The sequence below is a fragment of the Carassius auratus genome, chromosome 15, assembly GCF_003368295.1.
Source record: "Carassius auratus strain Wakin chromosome 15, ASM336829v1, whole genome shotgun sequence".
Taxonomy (NCBI): domain Eukaryota; kingdom Metazoa; phylum Chordata; class Actinopteri; order Cypriniformes; family Cyprinidae; genus Carassius; species Carassius auratus.
In genome coordinates, this window is record NC_039257.1 from 24,825,216 (window position 1) to 24,850,516 (window position 25,301).

General features: G+C 39.4%; 1 protein-coding gene across 4 annotated transcripts in view; it reads right to left on the minus strand.

Moving 5' to 3' along the window:
• Positions 1-25,301, minus strand: part of LOC113115454 (LIM domain kinase 1) — a 74,626-nt gene that overhangs the window by 33,763 nt on the left and 15,562 nt on the right. Inside the window, exon 1 of one of the 4 annotated variants that reach the window (XM_026283029.1) lies at positions 18,350-18,467. The exons of 2 other annotated variants lie outside the window; for them this stretch is intronic. In XM_026283029.1, the coding sequence (XP_026138814.1) occupies positions 18,350-18,375 (26 nt within the window). In that variant the 5' untranslated portion in view covers positions 18,376-18,467. Of the gene's footprint in view, positions 1-8,176; positions 8,438-18,349; positions 18,468-25,301 lie in introns of those variants that run through there. One more of the 4 variants, XM_026283028.1, reaches the window with a different exon arrangement.

Consider the following 25,301-nt stretch of genomic DNA (forward strand, 5'->3'; position numbering starts at 1 on the left):
TGACCCTGAGCCTCTGGACAGAGACTGTGTTACAGAGCGAGTGAGCACTGAATCAGGACATCCACTAGATCTGGAGGAGACCACAGTGAAGAAGAGGCTTTACCTATTCACATACACACCACAGGACCTGAAGGAGCACACGGCCGGTTCAAGCAAGGCAAAAGAGAAATGTTATCCACCAGATACTAACACTCAGTGTTTAAATAATATTTCATAATAACACATCATCTATACACTTCTAGGTGTTTTTGAATGAGAGCGAAGTGTTTGTGAATGAACACCTCTCCATTAGTCAGATGAGAAGAGGAAAACACAGGGGATGCTGGGTAATCCATGCCATGATCCCGGGGCTCTGTTATCAGCACTAATGATGAAAGTGGAGACGGAGCGGATGCTGTGACACAGCACATCTCCTTCATCCAGCGTCAGCCTCTGTCCTAGCTCATAGATCTAACAGCACCATGACTGAGGTTTCTGGGTATTACTGGGATCTTTTCCTCCGCAGAAACATCTGGATGTGGAATCTGTGTTTTACAGTAGGGTTTCATTTGACCGTACCATGGTAATAATGTCATGGTAACACAATGTTCAGTTATTAAGCACATATTAACAGCACATTAGCTCTGTGTGAAACAGAAGCAGAGACATAGCTCTGATAAAAGGCCATTCAAAATGGAAATGTAACAGATTCATGTTTTGTTAGTTTACAATGTATTTAACTGATATGACTGAGTGTATGATTATTCCAGCGATTGAATGATCTTCCTAAACCTTCATTTCAAACTTTAATTTAAAGCAAATGCTTAAATTCATGCAAAGCCGACAGTAATTATAGATGTTCTCCATTTGAAAACATCTCTCCATGTGTTTTGCTGATTGGTGTTGCTGTTATAACAATCTATGCTTTTATTACTGTGATATAAAGATGAAATTTAACAAGAAGTACAACATGAAATACATATTTGTTATTGGACATATAAACACAAGTGATCAGAAAAAACAAACAAATACAAGTCAATATTGATCGATTTCTTCAGCAATATATAGATGTGATTAATTGAATGTGTTTCATTCCACGGGTCTCATTAACATTTATAAATTAATACATTTAAAACCATAAATCAATGAATACCAACCCTAGCAAGCTTACAATAAGAGTTTGTCATTTTATTGTTTAATACACCCAGACCGATACAATCTTAGTAAGAGTGACTGATGACTTCTTCTGAAAATATTCAGTTGTATTAGAATGAAAGTGTGACTCAATACTGCAAGTCTATAAATCAAAGCCAGTCATTTCTGACATCCTAAAAACACCCCTAAGACACCTCGAGACATAACAGCTAGAATTCCTCAGATTCAGCACACATGAGCATAAATCACACAAGCCCTATACAAACACTGATAGTAGTAATTCTGTGGGCTTCTTACACACTCAGCCGGTCGTACTCAGAATAACAAGAAGCATCTAAAAGATACAAGTTGAAAACTTTACATCACATTACAAAAGGTTTCTCTATTGAGGAAAAAAGAACAATGTAAATAAAACGCCAATTATTATATAATAATACACTGCAATATTATGATTGAAAATTACATTGTGTATTGAGTCCTCTAGTAATATAAGTTGTATTAGTAATATTCTAATTATTTAATGAGAAGAATATTCTCAGAGAACACAATGCTACAGATTTGTGTCTTTTATTATTAAAATGTGATGGGATATAAAAGTCTGATCGAGTCATAAGCAGTTATTATCTGTCTGTTTCTGATCAATGGCACAATAATCGGAAATAAGCCAATTGCTATGAATCCTGGGAGATTCATGAGGAAACTTTTCAGTGTTTTTAAACCCCACTGTTCTCTACAGGAGCACACTGATGACATCACGAGTGTGTACTGTGATGTCATCCTGGGGGCGGAGCATCATAGGAGCACACTGATGACATCACGAGTGTGTGCTGTGATGTCATACTGAAGGCGGAGCATCAGAGGAGCACACTGATGACATCACGAGTGTGCGCTGTGATGTCATACTGAAGGCAGAGCATCAGAGGAGCACACTGATGACATCACGATTGTGAGCTGTGATGTCATCCTGGGGGCGGAGCATTAGAGGAGCACACTGATGACATCACGATTGTGAGCTGTGATGTCATCCTTGGGGCGGAGCATCAGAGGAGCACACTGATGACATCACGAGTGTGCGCTGTGATGTCATACTGAAGGCGGAGCATCAGAGGAGATGGCTGTGGCTCAAATCCAGTATCACAGTATAATTCATTCTGTATCAGAGTAACAGTGCAGATCATTATGTGCTTTAGCTTGAAATGGAAACAAAACCATGTGCAAATGCAATCTAGTGAAAGAGAAAAGTGCTTCATCTGAAATTATCTTTTGGATGTTCAGAGTCTTCTGATCAGATGAATGCTGAAGCATGCTTCATAAAGCTTGACTGTAAGAACAGAGCATGTTTGGTGATTTGACTGCTGTTTTCTCACGGTGTCTCTTTAACAGCATTTGATGTGTTTTGCATTTCGGTGGTGTCTTCTGGGAATGGGTTTGCATGCCAGTGCTTTCTTTGTGCTTACTAAGCCCTTCCCAGAATGCATTGCTCCGGTTCTCATTCTGTCAGTCTGGAGGAAGAATGAAGTGCCCTCACAAGTTCAGCCAAGATCTGGATCAGATCCCACAGAAGACAAACAATCCTCAGCAGACAGGAGAAGGAGGAGTATTTAACAGAGGAGGGTAACAGAGCCATCTGAGCGCTTCTAACCAGCATAATGAACTCTGATGCAGAGTTTATCAGCGCGAGACAGACAGACAGACAGACACAGCGGACAGGACACGTCAGATCCAGCATGACACGAGCTTATCGCCACAACACAGGCCTTTACACAGAGATTCAGCGTCTGTTTTTAGAGATGCAGACACCAGCTCTGTAGGACACGCAGTGTTGCCAACTTTTGTTGCTAAATTTAGCAACTGTTTAGACTACTTTAGCTAATTTTCTTCCAAAAGCACCTACCAATAAATTTTGCAATTTTTTTAACATTTATTTAACTTTAAGCAACTTTTGATAAGTGACTCGGACAATAAAAAGGCACACATTTTCCATCCAAACACAAAAAGAGGAAAGCACAGATGCCTAGCACCTAGTGAACAGAGTTAGCTGCTGTTAGCAACTGTTCAACTGAATAACAACAACAATAACAACAATTTAATAATTAAAATGTCAAGAAATGTTCATTTATGATGCACTTTGTTCGTAGCTTAATATTCACGTTGATAATACAAATGATGCATTAGGACCTATGCATTTACTGACCTCATAAACTCTTTTGGAGTCAAGCAAAATGTCACTGGGCCCACTCATCGTTTTAATCATACACTAGATTTAATTATATCACATGGTATCGATCTTACTGCTATAGATATTGTATCTCAAAGTGATGATATTACAGACCATTTCCTTGTATTGTGCATGCTGCGTATCACTGATACGAACTATATGTCGCAGCGTTACCGTCTGGGCAGAACTGTTGTTCCAGCCACCAAAGAAAGATTCGCAACTAACCTGCCTGATCTATCTCAACTGCTATTTGTACCCAAAAATACACATGAACTAGACGAAATTACTGACAACATGGGCACTATTCTCTCTAATACATTAGAAGCTGTTGCTCCCATCAAATTGAAAAAGGTAAATTGAAAGTAACTCGTAATCTTGAACGCAAATGGAGAAAAACTAACTTAGAAGTTTTTAGAATTGCATGGAAAAACAGTATGTCCAGCTATAGACAGGCTCTAAAAACTGCTAGGGCAGAGCATATACACAAACTCATAGAAAATAACCATGACAATCCAAGGTTTTTATTTAGCACAGTGGCTAAATTAACAAATTACCAGACGCCATCTGATTCAAATATTCCACCAACGTTAAATAGTAATGACTTCATGAATTTCTTCACTGATAAAATAGATAACATTAGAAATACAATAGTGAATGTAGATTCTACCTCGTCTAACACTTCAGTTTCATCCATCGCACCCAAAGATAAACTGCAGTGTTTTACAATCATAGGACAGGAAGAGCTAAATAAACTTATCACTGTATCTAAACCAACAACATGTTTATTAGATCCTGTACCCACTAAATTACTGAAAGAGCTGTTACCTGTAGCCGAAGAACCGCTTCTCAATATCATTAACTCTTCGTTATCTTTAGGTCACGTCCCAAAACCATTCAAGCTGGCGATTATCAAGCCTCTTATTAAGAAACCAAAACTAGATCCTAGTGTACTGGCAAATTATAGGCCTATTTCAAATCTTCCATCTATGTCAAAAATTTTTGAAAAAGTTGTGTCTGCTCAATTGAGCTTCTTCCTGCATAAAAATGATCTGTATGAAGAATTTCAGTCAGGTTTTAGGCCTCACCATAGCACAGAAACTGCACTTGTTAAAATTACAAATGACCTGCTCCTTGCGTCAGACCAAGGGTGCATCTCATTTCTAGTCTTACTTGATCTTAGTGCTGCGTTCGACACCATAGATCATGACATACTCGTAGATCGATTACAAAACTATACAGGTATTCAAGGGCAGGCTCTAAGATGGTTTAGATCCTACCTGTCCGATCGCTACCATTTTGTTTACTTAAATGGGAGTCATCTAATTTATCACCAGTAAATATGGAGTGCCACAAGGATCCGTCCTAGGTCCCCTTCTATTTTCAATATACATGTTGCCCCTTGGTAATATTATTAGAAAATACGGAATTAGCTTCCACTGTTATGCTGATGATACTCAGCTATATATCTCAACGAGACCAGATGAAACTTCCCAATTATCTAAGCTAACAGAGTGTGTTAAAAATGTAAAAGATTGGATGACCAATAATTTTCTCCAATTAAATTTGGATAAGACAGATATTAATTATTGGACCAAAAAACACTACACAGAATCTTGTAGATTACAATCTGCAACTAGACGGATGTACTGTTACTTCCTCTACAGTCAGAAATCTGGGTGTTATATTAGACAGCAATTTGTCTTTTGAAAATCATATTTCCCATGTTACAAAAACTGCATTCTTCCATCTTAGAAACATTGCCAAGCTACGAAACATGTTATCTGTTTCTGATGCAGAAAAGCTAGTTCATGCATTCATGACCTCTAGACTGGACTATTGTAATGCACTTCTAGGTGGTTGTCCTGCTTCTTCAATAAACAAGCAACAGGTCGTCCAAAATGCAGCAGCTAGAGTCCTTACCAGGTCAAGAAAATATGATCATATTACCCCAATTTTACAGTCTCTGCACTGGCTACCTATTAAGTTCCGTATCTGTTACAAATTATCATTACTTACCTATAAGGCCCTAAATGGTTTAGCTCCAGCGTACCTAACTATCCTTCTACCACGTTACAACCCATCACGCACCTTAAGGTCACAAAACACTGGACTTTTGGTAGTTCCTAGGATAGTAAAGTCCACTAAAGGAGGTAGAGCTTTTTCACATTTGGCTCCCAAACTCTGGAATAGCCTTCCTGATCATGTTCGGGTTCAGACACACTCTCTCGGTTTAAAACAAGATTAAAAACACATCTCTTTCGTCAAGCATTCGAATAATTTATCTCTTAAATTGTGAGTATAGTTGTATCTGATCAAATGCACATTCTTATTCTTCAGCTTGGATTAAACTAATTAATTTTACTTTGTTGGATCAGCAGCTATGCTAATGATGTCTCTATGTGTTTCTCTGTTTCTGCTGGGATCTTCATCCCGTGGTAACTATAATTTAAACAAGCTCCAATCTGGATCCAGAACACCTGAGAAGAGATGATGCTGACCCTCAGAAGACCTCAAATGATGCTAACCCTGAATCAACAACAGAACTAACAATTATTGCTACAAGTGTGATTGCATCATATATTAATTATTAATAATATTAATAATGTTCATCATCTGGCTGACTACGACATACATTTTTCAACAAATCCTGTCATACGTTCACAAACTGACAGTCAACACTTATAAGCTATTACTAAACATTGTAGAAACATAATTTTCTGTAAAGTTGCTTTATAACGATTTGTATTGTAAAAAGCGCTATACAAATAAACTTGAATAAACTTGAACATTATCCATTGTAACCCTGCAACACAATGCATAACTTAAAATGCAGGTAAAAATAAGAAACAGAAAATTATTTTATATTTACAGAGAAGACTGTGAATTGTTGAGAATGTGTTATATTACTAGTTTACTAGCTATTGAAAAAAACTTAAATTGCAATCATTAAAAAAAAGTGTTCAATAATTCAATTTATTTAAAAATAAAGTTATGTTTTAATATTATATCAAGCATATTATTTTATAAAAAATCTAAATTACCATGTATAAAATATATATTTGTCGATATTTGATGTAGTGACACAATTTTGCGTCGTGATTACACAATGACATGACATCATCACAGAAAGATGTAACAATGTCATTTAGCAACTTTTATCAACAAATCGACCTTCCTCTAGCAGCTCTCTCTGAGGACATGAGCAGTGGATTCTGTAATGAAGTGTTGTGTAACTGTTGTGCTGTCAGGACAAATCAGGACTTGTTAGCAGTTACACTACAAATGGTTTGACTGAACAGATTTCTGTAAATCGAGACTAACTACAACAACTACACTGGGCACAGAAAGAGAGTCTACACACCCCTGTTAAAACTGCTGTCTTTAGATTTAAAACATAAAAGTAAATGTAAAAGTGTACTGTATCATACGGATAGATACAAAACAAATAATAATAATATAACGTGTATATATATATATATATATATATATATATATATATATATATATATATATATATACGTTCATTGTCATATATAACTTCATTGTGGATATGGTGCTATTTGGGTCTTGTTTTTGTGCCAAATTTATGTCCCAAAAGTTACATTTGCTTTCATCAGATCACAAAACATTTTGCCCAGTGACCAAGAAACTCTCTCTATATATTTTTATTATTATTATTATTTATTTATATTTTTTTTTGATTAATGCATTCATCTGCCACACTCCAATTAATATGAATAAAATCACAGGTTATCACATGAAGTGACCTAACATTAGCATGGGAAATGAATAATCTGAATAACAGTGTCAAAAGGCAATTATTTGCATTGTTTATTGGTTGAGCACTGCTAAGATTGTAACAAGCGCTCTACAAACTACAGCCCTCACACATCTGACACAATGAGAAACACTCACACACTCCTGCTGCTGTTTCATAAAGCAATGCATAACACAACTTAAATGATGCCTGTGTCATACATTTTCATTCTTACTGCCACATAATGACACGTTAATGGACCATACTTGTTTCAGAACACACACACACACGCACTCACACACACACACACACATTCACACACACATACCTCATCCACGACCTCTGCACTTAATATGCATTTGTAAAGCAGATTTCAAAATGAATATGTATCTATCCTTGCTAATTAACTTGTAGCTTGTACAACAATACTTATTAGTATTTAGTAAATGTGATCAGTATTCATGAGTTACTGCTAACAGTTAACAGAGCTGTAAGTCTGACTATGTCTCCCACCGCTGATGCTGCATGGCAGAAAGCAAACGCTGACCGCTGACCGGACCTTCTGTAGTTGAGCAGTCATGAAAGAGAGAGCAGGATGAGAAAGCACACTGCGGAGCAAGCTAGTGGTCAGAACTATTCACACACAACCATATCTGACTGAAACACTGTTTGCTGGAAGAAAAACTGAAGTGAAACTACAGGCGACACACACCCTTCAGAACAGATCACAAACCACTCCAACAGAAAGACTCACTAACAACCACTGATACAGTATGCTTTCTGACACAAATAATAAAGAGATCATTATTAAGACCAGGGGTGTCAAACTCAGTTCCTGGAGTGCCGGAGCCCAGCAGAGTTTAGATTCAACCCTAATTTAACACACCTGCTCCAACTAATCAAGTCCTTCAGGCTTACTGGAAAGCTACGTAGAATGTGTTTTGAAGCAGGGTTGGAACAAAACTCTGCAGGGCTCCGGCCCTCCAGGAACTGAGTTTGACACCCCTGATTTAGACATTTCCTTACTACAGCTGTCCACTAAGCAGAGGTGCGAGTGAAGGGCTTACGCTGTGCCAGAGATGCGGCGGTAGCGCCGGCTCCTGCAGGAGATCATCTGCACCTTCTGCTGCGCTGCTGGAGGATCACTCATTTCTGAGCGTCTCTGCTCATCTCTACAGTCAACCACACGCCTCTGTCACTTCCTGTGACCTCATGACCCCAGCTCTCTCCGTACTTCCCTTCCACTTCCTGTCTGACTGACACTCACTAAGATCACTAATTTATGGCACACTTTGTTTTTTGTTTTTTTAACTTTAGTTTAGTTTTGTGTTTTGGTTAGTTTTATTTCATTTAGTTTTGTGTTTATTTTTTTGTTGTTTTTCCATCCATTTAAATAAATGTCGATTTTATATATCTCTCTTTGTGTGGAACTTATAATCATTCTACACAATCTAATAAATACAGACTACTTCATTACAAAGAAAAATAAACAAATATGAAAAAAAAAACATATGTATATTCATAGGATAAACTAGGTTAGTGGATAATTTGGCAGCAAAAGTTATTCCAGAAAAATCAGTGCACAATAATTTTCCATACATTTAGTGAAAGAAAAAAAAAATGTGGGGAACAAATAAAAGTGTTGCACTAAATATTGTAAAATGTTACACATTGTTATTTGTATTATAAAATCCAATAATGAAAAACATTCATTAATGTATTTATATATAGGCCTAAGGATATACTATAAATTAAGATACATTTATTTTAAAAAGGCAACAACATATGATGGATTCGATAGGACAAAACAAATACAGTGCGGAATAAAGCGCTTACAATATGCACATCTGGTGTGCAGAATGATGCTCTTGAAGCAACACGGCATCAAAGCACGCATCGCTTTGCATTAAAAAGTGCAAAGCACAAAGGCAAAATATATTGATGCATAGTGTATTATATTTGTGCAACAGTTATTGAGCCTTTCTATAAACAGTTTTAAATTTCAGTTACTGTGCGCGTTGAAAACAAATTTATAGTCTTTTCTAAACCCTTGTTTTGTTCTCACAGACACCCAAGTAGCAAGTAACAAAACAGAAAAAGATAAAGGCATTTTTGCTAAATCATAGAAATGTATTTACAAATCAAGTATGATAATGGGGTCACACAATGATCTTGGAGAAAGCTTAACTGAGCTGAATATCGCAATGAAGTATGACCAGGGTTTAAAGGCAGGATGAATGACTGGCAGACACACTGGAGAAAATGTATGGCTTCACAAATAAAGCAGGACACTCACAAAGTCGAATATGAATCGGCCCTCTCTGACCGATACCTGATCCAACAAATAAGGGCAGTATTAGAGCCGATACCCGACACGAATATCGTATCAGTGCATCCCTAGTTTAGTTGTGTTTTGTTTTGTTTACTTTAGTTTTGTGCTTTTTATTTTTAGTTTAGCTTAGTTTTGTGTTTTTAGTTTAGTTTTTTAAGTTTTGTGTTGTTTACTTTAGTTTTTTAAGTTTTGTGTTGTTTACTTTAGTTTTGTGTTTTGTTTATTTTACTTTAGTTTTGTTTATTTCACTTTAGTTATTTGTTTAGTTTAGTTTAGTTTTGTGATTTGTTTAGTTTAGTCTTTTGTTTAGTTTAGTTTCGTGTTTCTTTTTTACTTTAGTGTTTTTTTGTAATGATCAGACCACTGGCGAGCATAGCGAAGAACCCAACTGCTATGGCGTTATTTCCCTGTCAAATGTCGAGGGCACATAATTGTAGCGAGAAAGTACATGAATATAATGCATGAGCGTCAATCTCTCTGCTCGCATGCGGAATATAATGTTCGGAGCGCGAATCTCTCTGCTCGAGGAACTCGGCGCACGCTCTCAGATACACATTGCTCTTGTAAGAATTTTCTCTAGCCTCGCTCAGGTTTCTCGGTACTCTTCTCTTCAAATTCTTTCTCTTTGCTCTTGGCATAAACGCTGTCAAAACGGCAACAACCAATCAGAAATAGGCTTCAACGACTGACCGATGAAAACGCCATATCGTACATGGAATCTAAAAGAGAAAGAAATTGAAGAGAAGAGTACCGAGAAACCTGAGCGAGCCCAGAGAAAATTCTTACAAGAGCAATGTTTATCTGAGAGCGTGCAACAGAGAGATTCGCTCTCCGCACATTATATTCCGCGCGCGAGCAGCGAGATTCGCACTCGCGCACATTATATTCACGCTCGCGCATCATATTAATGTACTTTCGCGCTACAATTATGGGCTCTCGACACTTAACAGGGAAATAACGCCATAAAGTGCAGTTTATTTACAGTGATCCAAACATATTCCAAACAGGAAATGAAGACTTGACATGAACAGACTTGGCATGAAAGTGAAAGTAATGTGACATTCAGTCAAGTATGGTGACCCATACTCAGAATTCGTGCTCTGCATTTAACCCATCCAAAGTGCACACACACACACACACACACCGGGCTCATTTATGCTGCGGCACCCAGGGAGCAGTTGGGGGTTCAGTACCTTGCTCAAGGACACCCAAGTCATGGTATATCCGGCTCGAGATTCGAACCCACAACCCTAGGGTTAGGAGTCAAACTCTCTAACCACTAGGCCACAACTTCCAGTACAGAATAGACTCACCAACAACAGGTTACAACATCAATACACGACCCGGGACAATGGCAAAAACATGGCTTCTTATAACAGACAATGATGGACACATGACGGAACCAGGCACAACAAAACAACCAATGAGTAAACAGACACATGACTAAGACAACCAATGAGAACATGACACAATGAACGAGAGGAAAAAGAGGAACCAACAGCATTAAGACAAGAGGGCAAGGAAGCATGACACAAACAGCATAAATCAAACTACAAAATAAAAAAAATATTAAAACAAGAACATGAAACAAAACCCCAAAATAGATATTATACTGGTTTAGGTTAGTTTTTATTTTTTTTTTATTTTGATGTTTTATTTATTTTACTTTAATTTTGTCTTTAGTTTAGTTGTGTTTTGTTAGTTTACTTTAGTTTTGTTTAGTATTTAGTTTAGTGTACTTTAGTGTTGTGCTTTGTTTGTCTGGATCTGTGTCACAGCTTCCAAACGCTCTCAACGCAAAAGCCTACTGGCGCTCATGATTCTTTAGCTCCGCCCACACGTAACGCCTCTAGGCGCTCGTGTTTTCCGGGAAAAATCGGTACAGACTATTTTTCTCTTATGAATATAATAAAACTAAAGACTTTTTGGAGTTATGAATGATGTAGTACTACTCTATAGGTACTCAAGATTAACAAGATATTGAGTGAAAACGAGCATTTCACCCCCCCTTTAAATCAATCAGTGATGCTACACTGGATGCGACACAAGATGACACGACATGTCAAATCCCAGAGAGAAAACCACCTCATCCTATGTACGAGGCACTGACACAGAGTTCAAATGTTCAGATACTCGACAAACCTGTTGCAACATATTGTCACATCTGGTGCAGAAATGGTTAATTGAAATAGGAATCGTTGCCACATTTATTGTTAAAACCTTTAATTTATCACTGTCTCATTTGTATTTGGCCAGTTTGGAGAAAGCCTCACCAAATCTAACCAGACAGGTGTTTGAAATCATGGGAACTTGAAGACACTTGTACAAAACATGGGTGGGTAACATGAATTGAGATGGCTCCAGATCAGCGATATAGTATTTGGTTTCCCAACCAGGTCCATCACCCAACACAAAATCAATTTACTGAACGCATAAACTGTATTTTCCTGTGCTTAAACCTGCCAATCGATAGGAAACGCTGCGTGTGTATGTGGCGTTTGAGGTAATTTGAAAATTACTATAGACAAAGTCTAAATAAAACAATTTGCAACTACTACAGTTATTACACTTGTATACAAAACATCTCAGGTTACCAATGTAACCATGGTTCCCTGTGTAGGGAAGGAGACACTGCGTCCTCTAGGGGGCGCTATGGGGAACACCTCGGCGTGAGCCGTGTCTGAAGAATACTTTGAAAAAACACCAACTTGTTGGCCGGCGACAGCCTCTGACGTCACTACCGGCTCGACAATAAACAGGCACTGCGAGAACACGTCATTCTTTTCTTCGTCTGAAGCTTGCGTCCGAAGCATGGCAGGGAGCTAGAGGACGCAGTGTCTTGTTCCCTACTCAGGGAACCATAGTTACATTCGTAACCTGAGACATTCCCTTTCAAGGGAACATCAAACTACATCCTCTAGGGGCTGCTATGGGGAACAGTATACCCACGGCACCAATCTGAGGGCAGTGTAGGCCAGAATCATGGCAAACACGAAGTACCAACTCTACCATTTCCATGGGAGTTGCCCCTGGGACGTTTAGACGGCTGTCTGTGACACCCCTTATGGCCAAAGCCCTAAGCTACATACCCAACTTAATTGTTAGGGCCTCGGCTGAAGAGCTGAAGGCTTGGAATCAAGAAAGATTCACACCCAGTTTAGATAGGTATGCTAAGATACATAGGTGGAGTGGCTCCCAAGATGAACGCGGCTTTTACTAAGTCAAGAAAGGGCACACGGCAAACGTGCAGAGCACTCACCATTATAGGATTTTAGAAAGAACGCAGAATACTAGCGTGCAAACTTACCACATTGTAGATTTCAGAAACTGTGCAAAGACTTCACGTGCACACTTACCATAGCATGGATTCTCAAATACTGTTCTAAGGAGGGGCTCTCGTGGCACTCTGATAGAGAAGATCATAGATGGAATGTTGCATCTCAAAACAGTATGATTGATAGACATCAACTTGATCTGTGGAAATAATGCTGGAGTGCTCTGGGGAAAAAGCAGGGAACTCAGTCTCATATGAGAGGAGAACTCAGAATTCAGAGTAGCGCACTCATAGGTGACCCTTCTTGGAAAAGGGGAGCGCTGCTAAACTACCACGAGAATTGCTCAAGTAGCCTCTCATGTTGAGGGGAAGCGATGCTTGAAGTGTACAAACAAGTACACACTGGCTGAATGGAGCCCAAGGAACCAAGGTCTAATCATCTCAAGAAAGGGAACGAGGCCGAGGACGTAACCCCTTACTGTACAGGATTTCAGAAAGTGTGCAGAGTTTTGCATACACATTTACCACTTATGTGGATTTCAGAAAGTGCGCAAAGTGTTCACACGCACACTGACCACCAAAAGGGCCTGATGATAAAGGAGGCTCCCGCAGAAACCTGCATAGGAGATTATTAACCCTTTGAAGTCGATAAACGCATATATGCGTTTTGAGTCATTTTCTCCGGATAACCCCGAAAAGAACTTAAATTACACTCTTTTTTTTAATCGTACAGATAAGAGCAATACGTCAATCAAATCTGTAAAGGGTCTACTTTTTTTGGATACAGACATAATAACAAAACACCTTTGTGCACTTATAAAATAAAGATAACAAACTAGGTGCGCTGTCTGCAGCCTTTGTGTGCACTGATCTTCATTTACAAACACGTCATTAAAATGAACTGTAACTCCGTGAATACTCAACGAAGAGACATGAGAGAGATATCTATAGAAAGCCTGAAATGTCTACTTTTAAACTAAGTGCTGCCGAAAACAAATATTCTGAGATAAAGTAATCCATATGAAAACAACGCGATGTCTATTTTTCATATCTTCGTTCATTATATCTAATGTGACCACGCCCCCGCGCTTAACGCTCTATTCAGATTCAAACAGAAGCGCTTGAATACACCCACACAGAAGAAAAAGCAGCGAGACTGTTCTTCGAGTTTTTATTTTATTTTACTGTTTGCTTCGCGATGAGAGGAATAAGACATAAATCACTCCAAAAAGATGTGATGTGGTTGAGGGTTTGAGAAATGGATTTCCTCAGAAAAAAGAATGAAGCACTTTATTCAGCAGAGATCATAAACATGAGTAAGTCTCTTTTTATTTACTTGTACTAGTTTTCACATAACGTGTAAGCATTTTACTAGTTAGACTTTTTCCAAATACTTTTTCCAAACTATTATTCCTGACTAAATGTATAATCAAGTGAAACATTATGAGTTTCAATAACAATATACAATACTATACCATTCAAAAGCTTGATGTAAATAATATAAATGTGACAAATAAAGATAACTCTAACAAATGTAAAAACAATTCAGTTCTTTCAATTTATTTCCCCTAAAAAAACCTGACAAATATTCTCAGCTCTTTTCAACATTAATAATAATAATAATGATGATGATAATAATAAATGTTTTTTTTTTTTTTTTTTTTTTGGTAGAAAATAAGATTTCTGATGGATTGTGTAACTAAAGTAAGAATGCTAAAAAAATTGTTTGAAAGTAAGCTTTGATTGTCCCTAATAAACTGTTTAACTGCTCCCCCAAGTGGATATTAAATTATGTTGTGGGATAATTAAATATATTCTTAATAAACTACAAACATAAAATTATATAGATTTATTTTATTCTCAAATTCTTTCTTGTAACTCCTCACTCACAGTGGCACAGCTGAATGAGAGGCTCATTATGCAGCTCATTATGCAGGGCTTTGTCTTCTCAGGTGTAAATCACAATGGTATTCATGATAGTTGACACCTACTCGTATGACTTTTACCAACAAAAAGTGTCTTAGAAAATTTAAATCAATATATTGTTTTCTGTGAATGAGTAAATAAGATTTTCATATAATTTAGAAAGAAAAATTCTAGGCTACAAGCTCCAGTTCTCAACAATCCCGGGAACCAATGTTATGTATGTGTTTTATTGCCTTATTCAAGTGATTTAACATTTTTAGTTTTTCACTAACCATGCATAACATTTTTGTGTACATACATGCATTTCACATATTATTATAGCCCAGTTTGTGCTGATTACAGTGATATAAGACTTTACCCATTTAGATATTTATAAGAAACGGAAAAAAGCACAAATGTCAGGGCATGACAAAACTTCTCCAGGCCCCAAAAATACCCTTAGACTCCAGAGGGTTAAGAGAGAGGTTCCACCTAACCTTGATCAGGTGGAGAGCTGGTGGTTACAGGGGAGGAGGGGAGGAGCGCAAGTCACGACACTAGCCTTCTGTGTCCATCTTTGATCCTCAGATCGAGACAGGCCAGGACCCTAATGTTAAGGGTAAAGACCTGGACCTTCGTGGAACGAAGGATCTGAAAGCAGCAGAGTGCGCCTTCGTCTCCCTGAACTTCTCGATCACCATCTCAACGGAAATAACTGAAAGTTTAGAAGGCAAACCCTGAGCATCGAGAAGAAAGCATCTACAGATGTCTCTCCGCCACCACCATGCCTGCTTGGTAGCATGGAGAGAGACCCGTGGTGTGGCACAGATCAGCTACCTGATCAGGAAAAAGGCCCTCCCGCTCGCCTCTATCCAGGTCTCTTAGCAGATCAGTCTGATATGCATGAAGCACCACTATCAGGGGTAATAAAGCCACAGCCTGACCTGCTGCTGCGTACGCCTTGCCATTTAAGCCAGATGTATTTCTTGAAGGGCTTAGATGGCAAGGAGGGAGATTAAGAGAGGATGTCTCCCCCACAGAAAGAAAGCTCTTCCTACAGGGGGCATCTTCTCATAGCCGTTTTCGCGCATCGCCTCGATGTCGGCACAACATAACACAATTATGCCAAAACTGATGGATGTGACAAGAAAACAGCCTTTTTCATTTCTTTTCGATCTCTGTATGGATATCAGGCAGAAATGGAAGGCTCACCTGAGCTGGAGGGCTATGGTCCGGAAGATAACGCTCGTCGAGGCGGCCTCACGGCGTCTCCTTGTTAGCGCACTTTCATGGCAAGTCCAACTTTGCCGTGGCACGATCCATAACCTCCAACAGCTCTACATACGCAGGGCAGGAGAATTGAGAAGGTTCAGCCTCAGCTTATTCACCATCCTCAAATAACTCCTGCTTTGGTCAGTTTGGTCTGGGTAAAAACCCAGTTGAGCACTAACCTCAGTATCAGATAGTGTTAAAGATATAACATCATCCTCCCGAGGCTCTCTTTCGGCTGCCGCCATCATGAGAGTGAAAGGGAAAAAGTCCCTCTCTAAACAATTAAGACAGAGCCACCTGTAATCTCACGAGCTCATTCTCCTCCGTGCCTCAGTAGCAGCAGGTCCTGAACTGTGGGAAGCAGATGGCTGCCTTTTGTTTTTGCTCGGAAAAAGAGACCAACAAGAACGGAGCTTTCTCACTGAAAAAAAAAATGCTCACAATGCACGCAGATTGCCTCCTCAAAGACATGGCGTGCATGCTCTTCACCCAAACAAATGACACAAATATCGTGTGTGTCATCGGGTGTCAAATAACGCTGACACGGATGCACACATTGTCTAAACGCTTGCTAGTAGTCGCCATGATAGACAGAAAGATCACTCAGATGCAGACGAAGACGAAGAAGAGAGTGGCATGTTCTCCCGGTGCCTGTTTATAGTCGCACTGGTAGTGACGTCAGAGGCTGTCATCTGGCAAATACATTGTTTTTTTTTTCAATGTATGCTTCAGACAGGGGTCACGGCGAGGTGTTCCCCATAGCACCCCCTAGAGGATATAGTTCGAAGTTCTCTTGAAAGGGAACTTTGTATTATGCTTATTATAGAGTGCATGATGTCACGTGCACTACCGGGCAGTAGACAACCGTGATGATCACGGCAACCGTCATAGCCTTATTGTTTAGTTTGCCTTAGTTTTGCGTTTTATTTTGGACAGTGTACCATTGACAAAGTTTTATTTTTATTTTTTTTGTAGAATGGTAATACAAGTCATTTGTGTATGAACAAATTTACAAATCCCAAAAAGTTGTATAAGACTTAACCAAATTATATCAGCTAATTCAAAGAACCTTCTGTATTAGAGATTTCTACTAGTATTGGGCGTTATGGTGATTTTTCAAATCGTAATATCGTCAGCCCGTGAGATCGACAATACACAATATTATCGTGCATGGGTGGAGCAAGAGAGAGACTCTTTGATCATGTCATAGAATAACTATTTGGTGTTTTATACTACGCAGGTGTGCGAGAGAGAGCTTATGGAATCACCAATAATCCAAAAAGTATACTTTCAAACATACTGATAAACTAATGTTAAATATAAAAATACTATTTAAAACAGCTTGTTCATATATAGTCTGAGGAAACTGTCATATAACCGTCCTGTGACAAATCTGCCACATCTGCACACGGGAGTTTTCAGTCTAAATGTTCTGCAATATCAGTCAACTGTAAAAATCAATAGTAGATTTAATTTAAAGTCCAACAGTTTAACCCTAACATTGGACATAAACGAACACGTTAAATATAAAGTATTCTAAACAGGTAAGTTGATATATTTGGAGTAGAGTTGAACTGCATCAGTCATACAGCGCTCCAGACTGTGTGCTTTATGACGAGACCGATGCACCGCCACATAAACAAATATAAGATTTATTGGTGAAATAGCTGGGCAGTTTGATAGCCGTATTATAATAGTTTATCTAATAAATATAAAAATAATAATTATTATTATTAACATTTAATACATTAATATGAGAATGAGCCTAATATCATCTTGACTATCGACAGAGACGTCTGCTTACATCGATATCTTTGACTATCGTTGATACACGATACTATCGTCTATCGGCACAACCCTAATTTCTACAGCATATAATGCTATAGTGTAACTACAGCTATTGTCACAATACACTTCACATTTTCTGTTCGCTACGATTTTAGTATTCTGGTTATGATTTGGTTTGGTGATCTAAATATTTATCTATAAAATTGTAAAAATTTTACTTTATTATTGATGACATTAATGATAGGATTGCTACATATTCTAAATTTCTACAGCTTTTTAATAACTAATGATGTTTAATTTTAAAATAAAAACTCAAATCACTGCATCAGCAAAATATCAACCAAATGACATACTTTACATAAATACAGTACAAGCAATTTTACAAAGAAAGCACTTGATAAAAATAAGTATGTTACTTTTAAAAGATAAAACAACAGACATATTGTTTAAAAAGTACTGTGTTGTAATAAACATGCGATGAACTACACCTGTGGTTACTGAGGGGAACTAACATAATACTTCCACTAAAATCATCAATGCAATAACAGTCGCATAGTTTTAAGTGTGGGTTAAGAATACAGTAACTTTTAACTGTATGTCAACAAACCATGGTTCTACCATATGACATGTACATTTGTTGTTGTGGTTATCCAGTCAAACTCGTCCTACCTTCTTCTGCGATGCTGGAACGACATCAGAGTTGTTTTGTGTGGATCAATCACACTAATCTTTCTGGACAGAGTGAAATCCAGCCTGGCTGCTGAAGGAGATGTATGTGAATGACAGTAAGTTCCTCACGCAGGTTTCGTCTGATCTGACCTGCGCTGAAACACTAAGCACCCGCCTGTACTTCCCCAGTCACCACTGACCTGAGATCAGCTGCTAGTATCTGCTAGGATTATGAATCTAGCCTCAGCTCACCTCTGTCAATGCAGAGGGAAAACTCTAGTCACTCTTGCTAAATCAAATGTGATGAGAGAGAAAGACAGGGTGGCACAAAATCAAGAAATACAATCATAAATGGGTTAAAGACATTTAAATATCCGCATCAATAGGAATTTTACAAAAGAGATTTTATTTTTTTGCCCTTGACCCAAATATAGAAATACACACAGCTCCAGCAGATGTTCTCCAGTACAGAGCTGCTGACTCACTGCACGCCTCCAGGAGAAAACAAACCCATGACAACTGGATCGGCAGTAACAGGGTCTCTGATATTCTCACGCCACTTTCCCAGCAGCATGGATGGAAACTCAATTCATTTACATGCTGTTTTTAACTATACCCATTACCACAGAGCAGCATTACAGAGCAGATTTGGATGAAACCCTTTTGGGAACAAAAACAAGGCTAGGAAAACTCCCTGAAAGAAAGCTCAGGAGGAAGCAGGGCTCTGAGGGGAAAGCTGCTGCCCTGAGTTTGGCCAGAAACATCATGTCATTGGAAAACACTGGGAGTATTCTAGCTGTAATGTGTTTCGCAACTACTACATGTGGAGTTGATTTAAGTTGAGAGGTTATTGCTATAAATAATGAACTGGACTGATGTAATTTTTGGGGGGAAGAAATGACACAGTGTGTATAGTACAGATGCTCTAATAAAGCTATGAGCTAGTCCACCATCACTACTATTGCTCCTGCTAGGGTTAGGGATTTGAACAAAACTCCAATCCTAAGAAACATTAGATCAGTCAGCAAACACCCTAGATACCATCAATAGTATAAAGCATAAGAACTACTCAGAATGGTTTTATTATCATTTAAGCTATAAATTATACAGGGTTCCAAACAAAAAAAATTGAGTTAGGAGCCATTGGCTCCTAGAAGAAAAAAACGTAGGCGCAGAATTAACCTCCTTGAAGTTGGGACCCCATAAAAATAAATAATCACCAAAACTATGCCATTCGTTTGTGCTACATTTGTGCTGGTTTGGTGTTTGAGATCTTAAACATTCTTTTTTGACCGTGTGATGTCACTCTCCACCCCATGTTGCCCAAATCGCTCCAAACCAGCACAGTTTGTTTGTGCTCGATTTGTTCCCGTTTGTGCCGTTAAATCAAACACTGTATCTATTTTCCTTCCATAGATATAACCAAAATATTTTCAGAGGCCGTGACGTCACTTTCCACCCTAGTTCATCTAAATCGCACAAAACTCCAAAACGTGCCATTTGTTTGTGCTTGATTTGTGCTTTTAAAAGAAATCCTGTAACTATGACCACTTCTTTTATATAAAAATAACATTTATACGAACAGTGACGTAACTCTCCACCCCATGCAATCTAAATCATTCCAAAATGGTGCCATTTGTTTGTGCTCGATTAGTGCTGGTGTATGCCATTCAAATTTACATTGTATCTTTTTCCTGTCCTCAAAAATAACAAATACTAAATGGGCCATTGAAGCCGCAAAGCCAGGGTGAAGCCGAGGATCCGGAGGGCCAAGGCGGAGCAGAAGGCTCATGCGACCAAGGCGGAGGCGGGGCCCTGGAAGACCACTGCAGAGCCGGAGTGACTGAGGATGGAGGTTGAACCAGAGGGAATGAGGAGCCTGACAGAGCCGGAGGGATGGAGTGATGAGGTGAAGCCAGAGGAATGGAGTCCCAAGGCGGCCGATGGTCGACGACTGACCAAGGTGGAGCCAGAGGGACGAGGGAGCCCGGTGGAGCAGGTGGGATGCCAGGCCACGGTGGAGAAGAGGGAGCTAAGAGCCAAGGCGGAGCCGCTGGGTCGAAAGGACTGAGGAGGAGTCCATGGCTTGGAGGCTGGAGGCAGAGACAGGGAATCCACATGCAAAGGCGGATCTGGAGACTGGAAGTCCTGCGGTGAACCATCGTGCCCAGATGGCGTGGACTGAGGGTGAGCTGCGGGACTGACTGGCACCAGCAGAGATGAGGTCGAGGAACTGGCTGGTCTAGGAGGAGAAGAGAGAGGAAGGATGGGAGGAAACACAGGTGGATCAGGGCTGGACAGGGCCAGCAGAGAGAAAGGAGATATGGAGCTGGATTGAACCAGCGGAAGTGGAGCAGGGGAACTGGCAGGTGTAGGAGGAGGTGGGAGAGGGAGGCTGAGAGGGAATACAGGAGATTCAGGGCTGGGTGGAACCAGCGGAGAAACAAAATTCAGGGCTGAGCGTAACCAGCGAAGAAACAGAAAATTCAGGGCTGGGCGGAACCAATGGAAATGGATCAGAGGAACTGACTGGAGGAGGTGGGAGTGGGTATACAGGAGGACCAGGGCTGGATGGGACCAGCGTAGAAACAGGGGATTCAGGAATTACCTCCATAAACCAATCCATAAGGTCCATAAATTGCTCCATATCATCTCCAGAAACCGAAAACAGCTCACCCTCAGTCGCAGAAGTGTGGGCAGGGTTTTCCTCCACGCCCTCGATCCCCATTAAAACTCCCACGATGCACGGCTTTCTCTTGCCGGCTCACACACCTGGTCAGTTGAACTCTCGAGGTCCTGCTCCCTGTCAGTGATTGGCTCGGGCTCTGCGGCTGCGGTGGGCTCTGGCTCTGTGCGGCGTGATGGTGGCTGGCTGGTCTCTGGGTCGGGAGTGGGGCTGGAGATATCCTCTTCGGCAGTGCAGATGGTCCATGAAGATCCATTTTTCTCCAGCACCCACTCCATGAAACAGGCAAAATCCTCTCGGGGACCGTTCGCTGGTAGGCGTGCCTTACACCACGGTCAGTGAAGTGGGTAAGGCACACCAGATCTAGAAAGTCCATGGTATGGTCCTCCAGTGAACGGTCCAGTTGCTCCAGGCATAGGAGTCGGACTGCTGGAATAGCCATTCCGGGAGAGGGACGAAAACAAAAATCAAAAAGAAAGAAAAACGCCGCTAGCTAAACTGTTTAGGTCTGTGATTCTGTTACAACTTGGGTGTTTGCTATCGTAAAAATAAAGCACTCAAGGAGGGTCTTAATCAAAAAAGGGGTTTACTGAACATCGATGAGATAACATAGACAATATACAACACTAATACATTGACAAACATCAGGATACAACATCAACTGAACTCACATTACATCAGGTTAATCACGGACGAAGAAGAACTAAACAGACAGGGTATTTAAGCACAAAGGAGGTACTGAGGGAACTGGAGACAGGTGGGGATCAATCAATTAACAAAACAACAGGAAAGACCAAATAAGGAAACAAAAGTCCATGAACGTAACAGCAGCATCATTCTGTTCTTTTGGTGTTTGATTTGTGCCATTAGAACATCAAACATCTAGGCCTATTCCCCACAAATATTCATTAATATTAATAATATTAATTAGGCCATATAGCCTAGCCTAATTCCAGGTGATCTCCACACCAAATGCTATGTTTTTTTTTGCTTGATTTGTGCGTGAAAATCCTGGTTGTAACTAAAATTACTCTTAAATAGGCCTATTTAAAAGGGAAGAAAACAGGAGCACTTAATATGCCATTAGATATATAGATTATGTTAACTTTTTCCTGTCCCCCTTACAAACTATTATTTATCGCATTGCATAATAAGACAAAAAGGACATAATGGACTGTGCTCAAAGATATAATGTAAAAAAAAAAGACCAAAAAAAAAATTACAGATAGGCCCACTGTAGATACATATAAAAGAGGTAAGATGTTTAATTAATATTTTGCAATCAAAAACCTCTAAGCACAAACGAACAGAGCCGTTGGCATGGACTGAGAGCTTTCTAAATTTGCATAGTTTTATTCCTAGGGAAAATATGTTTAGTATTCTAATGGCACGAATCGAGCACAAAGTGAATTAGAATGATTTAAACTTGCAGTAAAAAAATAAACACACACACACAAAAAACAAATTCAACTTAATGCTGCCTTGAAATTTAAGCTTAGTCAACTATGAAATATGAAGTTAGTAAAACTTGGAGCTGACTAAACTTAAAATTGTAAGGCAGCACGAGCACTTTTTACTTGAACTTGTAATGCTTCTGTTATATTTAAGAAGAGGTCATGGATGTTTCTTTTAACGGCACAAATCGAGCACAAACGAACGGCACGTTTGGAATGATTTAGATTGCATGGGGTGGAGAGTTACGTCACTGTTCGTAAAAAGGTTATTTTTATATAAAAGAAGCGGTCATAGTTACAGGGTTTCTTTCAACAGCACAAACCAGCACAAATCAGCACAAAAGAAAGACACCTGTTTTGTGTGATTTAGACGAACTGGGGTGGAGAGTGATGTCATGGCCTATGAAAATATTTTGGTTATATCTACGGAAGGAAAATAGATACAGTGTTTGATTTAACGGCACAAACGGGCACACATTGAGCACAAACAAACGGTGCTGCTTTGGAGAGATTTGGGCAACATGGGGTGGAGAGTGACGTCACACGGTCAAAAAATGAATGTTTAATATCTCAAACACCAAATCAGCACAAACGTTCAATTTTGCGGCACAAATCAGCACAAACATAGAACAAATGAATGGCATTGTTTTGGGTGATTATTTCTTTTTATGGGGTGCCAACTTCACGGAGGTGCAGAATTATTTTTTAGGTGGCACAGAATAAACGTGTTTTATTTTATTTTTATTACTTTATTCATTTACATTTCAACATTTCAATCATACTTTCATGTGTTGGTCTCATCTTTTCTTAACTTTATCAACATTTTAATCCATCTTGTAGATGACCTGGCAGCTAAGGTTCACTTACAGTGGGAACTAAATGTCTTTTCCAACTTGAAATATACAGTCACACATTGTTTATTACACAGAATCTGTACCAATATCATGGCCCATGAGCATCACTTGGCCACTGAGAGTAGTTTGGGCTCCTCCTCAATGCTTCCTCTAAATGTTGTCCTACACTCTTTAAAGTAAAGGTGCTTCACGATGACTTAATGGTTTCATAAAGAACCTTTAACATCTGAAGAACCTTTCAAAAGTGAAAGTGTAAAAGTGACGTGACATACAGCCAAGATATTGTGCTCTGTATTTAACCCATCCAAAGTGCGCACACACACACACACACACACACACACACACACACACGGAGCAGTGTTCATCATTTATGCTGCTGCGCCCGGGGAGCAGTTGTGGGTTCAGTGTCTTGCTCAAGTCGTGGTATTGCCAGCCCGAGACTCGAACCCACAACCCTAGGGTTTACGTTTCACAAAAAGTTATTTGTGGTGAAAGAAGGTTCTTCAGATTATAAAAAGTTGAGAAAGAGATGGCTCTTTAAAAAAAAACTTTTAGGGCTGCACAATAAATCTCGAGCAAAATGTGTATTACGTTGCAATGTTTACAAGCTTTTCAATTTCGACGCTGAATGAGCTTTTACACAAGACATTTCAGTAAGTTGTAATGTAGGCTCTCTTATAAAATATCCTACCTTTTGATGTTAACTCATGTTCATTATGTACTATTGTAGTAAAGACAAAGATGAAATGGGTTACTTGCCGCTTGAACTGATGCGTTAAAGCAATCACACCTTCCGCACTAAAAGCGGCAAAAACAAAACTGATATTTGGTTTATTAAAAAGTAATAAAGCACAAAGCTTTCTGCGATTACTGGACGGCAAGTGCACTTGAAATAATGAAGTTCAGGCAATAACAGCACACAGCATAGACCAGGGGTGGTGAACGCTGGTCCAGAAATTAGGGTTGGAGCTGAACTCTGCTGGGCTGTCGCTCTTTCACCCCTGGCATATACTAAGAGCTTATTAAGAAGAAGCCTTATTATTATAAATGAGAATTGTTAATGATAATGCCAATACCCACACAGCTGACAGCTTTACTTGTTGTAGTTTGTTCAAGTTGTGCACGAAATAGGCTATTGTGCTCTTTCACTTCTTACGTCTCCATCATTTCTCTCTCTCTCTCTCTCTCTCGCGTGCTCTGCACATCTGAGCTGTGTTAATCAGGTGTGTGTCAGTGCTGCAGATAAGAGGACTGTATGAAACTCTTTCTTCCACTAAAACTTTGATGCGCATCTTCTCAGTTTAATACGTGAACAAAACAAAAGATGTGACCACAAAACAATGACGAAAAAAGCATTACATGCTAATTTTTAAGTGATAACGTAAATACATACACCTAGTCACCAGTGGCGTCTTCAACAAAAACTTCACTCGCAATTTAATTTTTTTTTGTCACAAATGTGAGCATTTTAGTTGCAGTTTGGAGCCCTGTTATAAGTGACCTGTTGTTTGGATGAAGACAGTCTGCTCCTGCAGTATAGCCACAGCAGTGTGATGGACGCTGTATTCAACTGTGATATGAATGACAGCCTTCTTATCTTCCATGACTTAAAACCTCACCAGAACTATACCTTAGACCAGTTAAACAAAACACTGAACTGATATTTAAAGTGAGAACTGAAACAGAAAAGTGGGGGGAAAATTATTAAATCCATGTTTGCATATATTTCCTGTGTAGGTACTTGAATACACCTGGCCAGGGTTTGGGTCAGATATAAGCTCCTGATGACACAGATGGGAACAGAGCGACCTCTGTCCTCGACCTCCACCTCTCTCTGCTCATGGATGAGGTCACAGATGTGAAAACTCCACAGTCCTCTCTTTCTCTTGGACCTGATGTCCAGTTCTTGATCGTGCCACTTTCCAAACCCAGTGGAAATACTTTTGCTGACTCCACAG